Raw genomic sequence first — 3,004 nt, 5'->3', positions numbered from 1 at the left:
TGGGGAAGCTCCTCCCAGAGAGTCCCGACCCTACTATCAGCCCTGACAGAACCCAAGCAGGAATCAATGGTCTGATGTAGCAAACTCTGAGAACCTTCTAAATTTCCCAAGGGGACTGATGGGGGTGAGGGTGTCAGCTTCAGAGCAGCAGAAGAATGGTCCCAGGCCCTAACAGGAGTAAAGGTAAGGACTCGGACATCTGAGGGAGCCACTCCCCTCAACAGAGGAAAGGAGGCTTCACAGAGGCCTCTGCTATCAGACCTGGAGGTCCCACGAGGATTTAAGAATGTGATGCACCCTAACTTCTGCCTCTGGTATCTGAGGGCAGCACTAGCTTTGGTGTTATTGGGCAGCATCAGAACAGTCAAGGGAGGAGATCCAGGCCCTGCCTGGAATTAAGGGAAAACTGTTAGTTAGGTGTGAGGGGATCAGCCACTCTAGATTAGAGGGGTTCCCAGTCAGTTCTGTCCCTGCTATTTGCCTTGATAGAACCTAGCCAGGAAGCATTTGACATATGGACATCCGACTACCTTCTAAAGTTCCCCGGAGGGGAATGAGGTAGGTGAGGTAATCAGAAAAGTCTGTCACCTTCAAATCAGCAGAGGGAACAGTCTGAGGCTCTAAAGGGAGTAAAGGCAAGAACTCTGAATGACATCTGAGGGAACCACCCACTCCAGAACATAGGGGCTTTGTGGAGTCTTGCCCATACTTTCTATTCCAGAGGCTGCAGGCTAGGTTGGATTGACGTAAGGCATCCTGACATCTGTATTTGGTGTTTCAGCGTCAGTGAATACTTTAGACTAGGAGGAGGTAGGTGTTAGGTTAGGGGAGGGAGGAGCCCCCAGGCCCTGCCACAGTGTAGTGAAGACACTGAATGAGGTATAAAGGATAAACCCACTGTCAACAAAGGGTACCTCACAAAGCCCCACCAATGAGGTCAGCCCTGGGAGGCCTTGGTAACGATGTGAGGCTGAGGCACCCCCTCACACCCTTGGGCAGTCAGGAAGATGAAATCTGGTTGAGCGGGCAGCATCACTGTCATTACTGGAAGGATCAACGCTTTTCCAGCTTGAGTGAGGAGAACCCTAATTACTCTAGAATGGAAAGGATTCCTCAGAGCTCTGCCTGTGCTTTCTTCCCTGTTCATTCCCAGGCAGACATAGTAAGATGAAGTTCCCCTCAGTTCCTCCTCTGAGGTCTCAGAGTGATTGAGGGCTTTGAGACGAGGGGTCAGCCTCTGAAAAGCAGAGCATGGGGACCCCAGGTCCTGCCCAAAGTGAAGTGATGACCCTTAATGTGAACTGAAATGCTCCCTAACTCAGAGCAACTGCTCTAAGCCCCAGTGAGCTCCAGATAGATCTGTAGGTAGGAGCTAAGGTCCACAGGGTCCTCAGGGCAGAGGCCATCAAAGAATAGGAGCCTTGTGGGTTCCTCGAGCAGCACCCTCAAGGAAACCTGCAGAGTTAGCCTTCAATAAAGCCAAGGCTGTATTTCTTTGTTGAAGTGGCCCAACAATGTCATTCTTTCCCTTTCAGATCACTGAGTCATCTGCCCATTTGTCTCCTGCTCTTATCAAAAGTCATCATGCCCCGGGGTCAGAAGAGTAAGCTCCGTGCCCGTGAGAAACGCCGCCAGGCTCCAGAAAAGCCCCAGGATTTGGTGAGTGCTCAGGCCACTACAGCAGTGGGAGAAGTTTTCCCCTCCCTTTGCTGTCCTCATTTCAACAGCTCACCTACTGCTGGGTCATATCGTGCTCCCCAGGAGCGTCAGAGAGCCACAGCCACCACCACTACTCCTGTGCCTGTTTCATACACAAAATTGAATGAAGCTGCCAACAACCGAGGGGAGGAAAGACCAAGATCCTCTCAGGCCCAGCCCACCGCTGTGCCCTTTCAGAGAGACCTGCTAGATGAGAAGGTGGTTTTGCTGGTACACTATCTGCTGCGCAAATATCAAAAGAAAGAGCTCATTACCAAGGCGGGAATGCTGAGAAATGTAATCCAAATGTATAGGAACCAGTTCCATAAGATCCTTAAGAGAGCCTCTGACCACTTGGAGCTGGTTTTTGGTCTTGACTTGAAGGAAGCAGATCCCAACCGGCACATCTATGTCCTTGTGAACAAACTGGAACCAAGTTACGATGCAGTACTGAGTGATTACGGTGGTGTGCCCAAGACAGGCTTGCTGATGACTATTCTGGGTGTGATCTTCACAAATCGCAACCGTGCCATGGAGGAACAAGTCTGGCAAACATTGAACGTGATGGGGTTATACGAGGGGAGGCAGCACTTCATCTTTGGGGAGCCCAGGAAGCTCATCACCAAGGATTTTGTGAAAGAAAAGTACCTGGAGTACCGGCAGGTGCCCAACAGCGACCCTCCGCACTATGAGTTCCTGTGGGGCCCCAGAGCCCACGCCGAGACCAGCAAGATGAGAGTCCTGGAGTTTCTAGCCAAAGTTCACGATACCGTCCCCAGTGCTTTCCCAGCCTGGTATGAAGAGGCTTTGAGAGATGAGGAAGAGCGAGCCCGAGCCCGAGCCGCAGCCAGGGCTCATACCGCTGCCATGGCCAGTGCACGTGCCAGGGCCGTGACCAGTGCACATTCCAAGGCCACGACCAGTGCCCGCTCCAGGGCCAAAACCAGTGTGTGCACCAAGGCCATGCCAGCAGCTCCTCCCACCCCTAATAAAGTCTGAGGCAGATTCTTTACTTTGTTGTTAAAAAGAGAAGTCTATATTTAAGGAGTAGAGGATCAGGGTGGGGCTGGAGAAAACACAGTGTACAATGTATTTGTGTTTCTGTTCTATGTGGTAACCTGGATAATTTTTTAAAATATTGTTCCTTTTAATAGAAGGCTTAAGTAGCTTCATAATCCAAATTTATGAATGATATTGCTCAAATATTTATTGGTGTGGATGAGACTCAAGAGTAAGAGTTTTATTATTTTGTAAAATTGGAAAACTTCCATCTTATTTAGTAATCTGGAACAAGATAATGTGGCAG

At 50.1% G+C, this 3,004-nt stretch overlaps 1 protein-coding gene across 2 annotated transcripts; it reads left to right on the top strand.

Annotated features, from left to right (window-relative positions):
• Positions 1 to 974: 974 nt before the first annotated feature.
• Positions 975 to 2,710, top strand: LOC145714600 (melanoma-associated antigen B10-like). 2 transcript variants are annotated; one of them, XM_081794222.1, is made up of 2 exons: positions 975 to 1,073; positions 1,536 to 2,710. In XM_081794222.1, exon 2 carries the CDS (start codon positions 1,585 to 1,587, stop codon positions 2,695 to 2,697), a length of 1,113 nt encoding a protein of 370 aa, XP_081650348.1. In that variant the 5' UTR covers positions 975 to 1,073; positions 1,536 to 1,584; the 3' UTR covers positions 2,698 to 2,710. The 2 variants fall into 2 exon arrangements, with proteins under 2 accessions (XP_081650348.1, XP_081650349.1); XM_081794223.1 differs by lacking the exon at positions 975 to 1,073 and adding an exon at positions 1,081 to 1,162.
• The last annotated feature ends 294 nt before the right edge of the window (positions 2,711 to 3,004 follow it).

Source organism: Panthera onca, chromosome X (genome assembly GCF_046562875.1).
Source record: "Panthera onca isolate mPanOnc1 chromosome X, mPanOnc1 haplotype 2, whole genome shotgun sequence".
Taxonomy (NCBI): Eukaryota; Metazoa; Chordata; class Mammalia; order Carnivora; family Felidae; genus Panthera; species Panthera onca.
The sequence above is the reverse complement of the archived record's forward strand: the minus strand, read 5'-3'. Positions and strand labels throughout refer to the sequence as shown.

What these genes read in the sequence shown, in the direction of transcription:
- LOC145714600 (XM_081794222.1), top strand. Translation starts at nt 1,585, where the DNA reads ATGCCCCGGGGTCAGAAGAGTAAGCTCCGTGCCCGTGAGAAACGCCGC.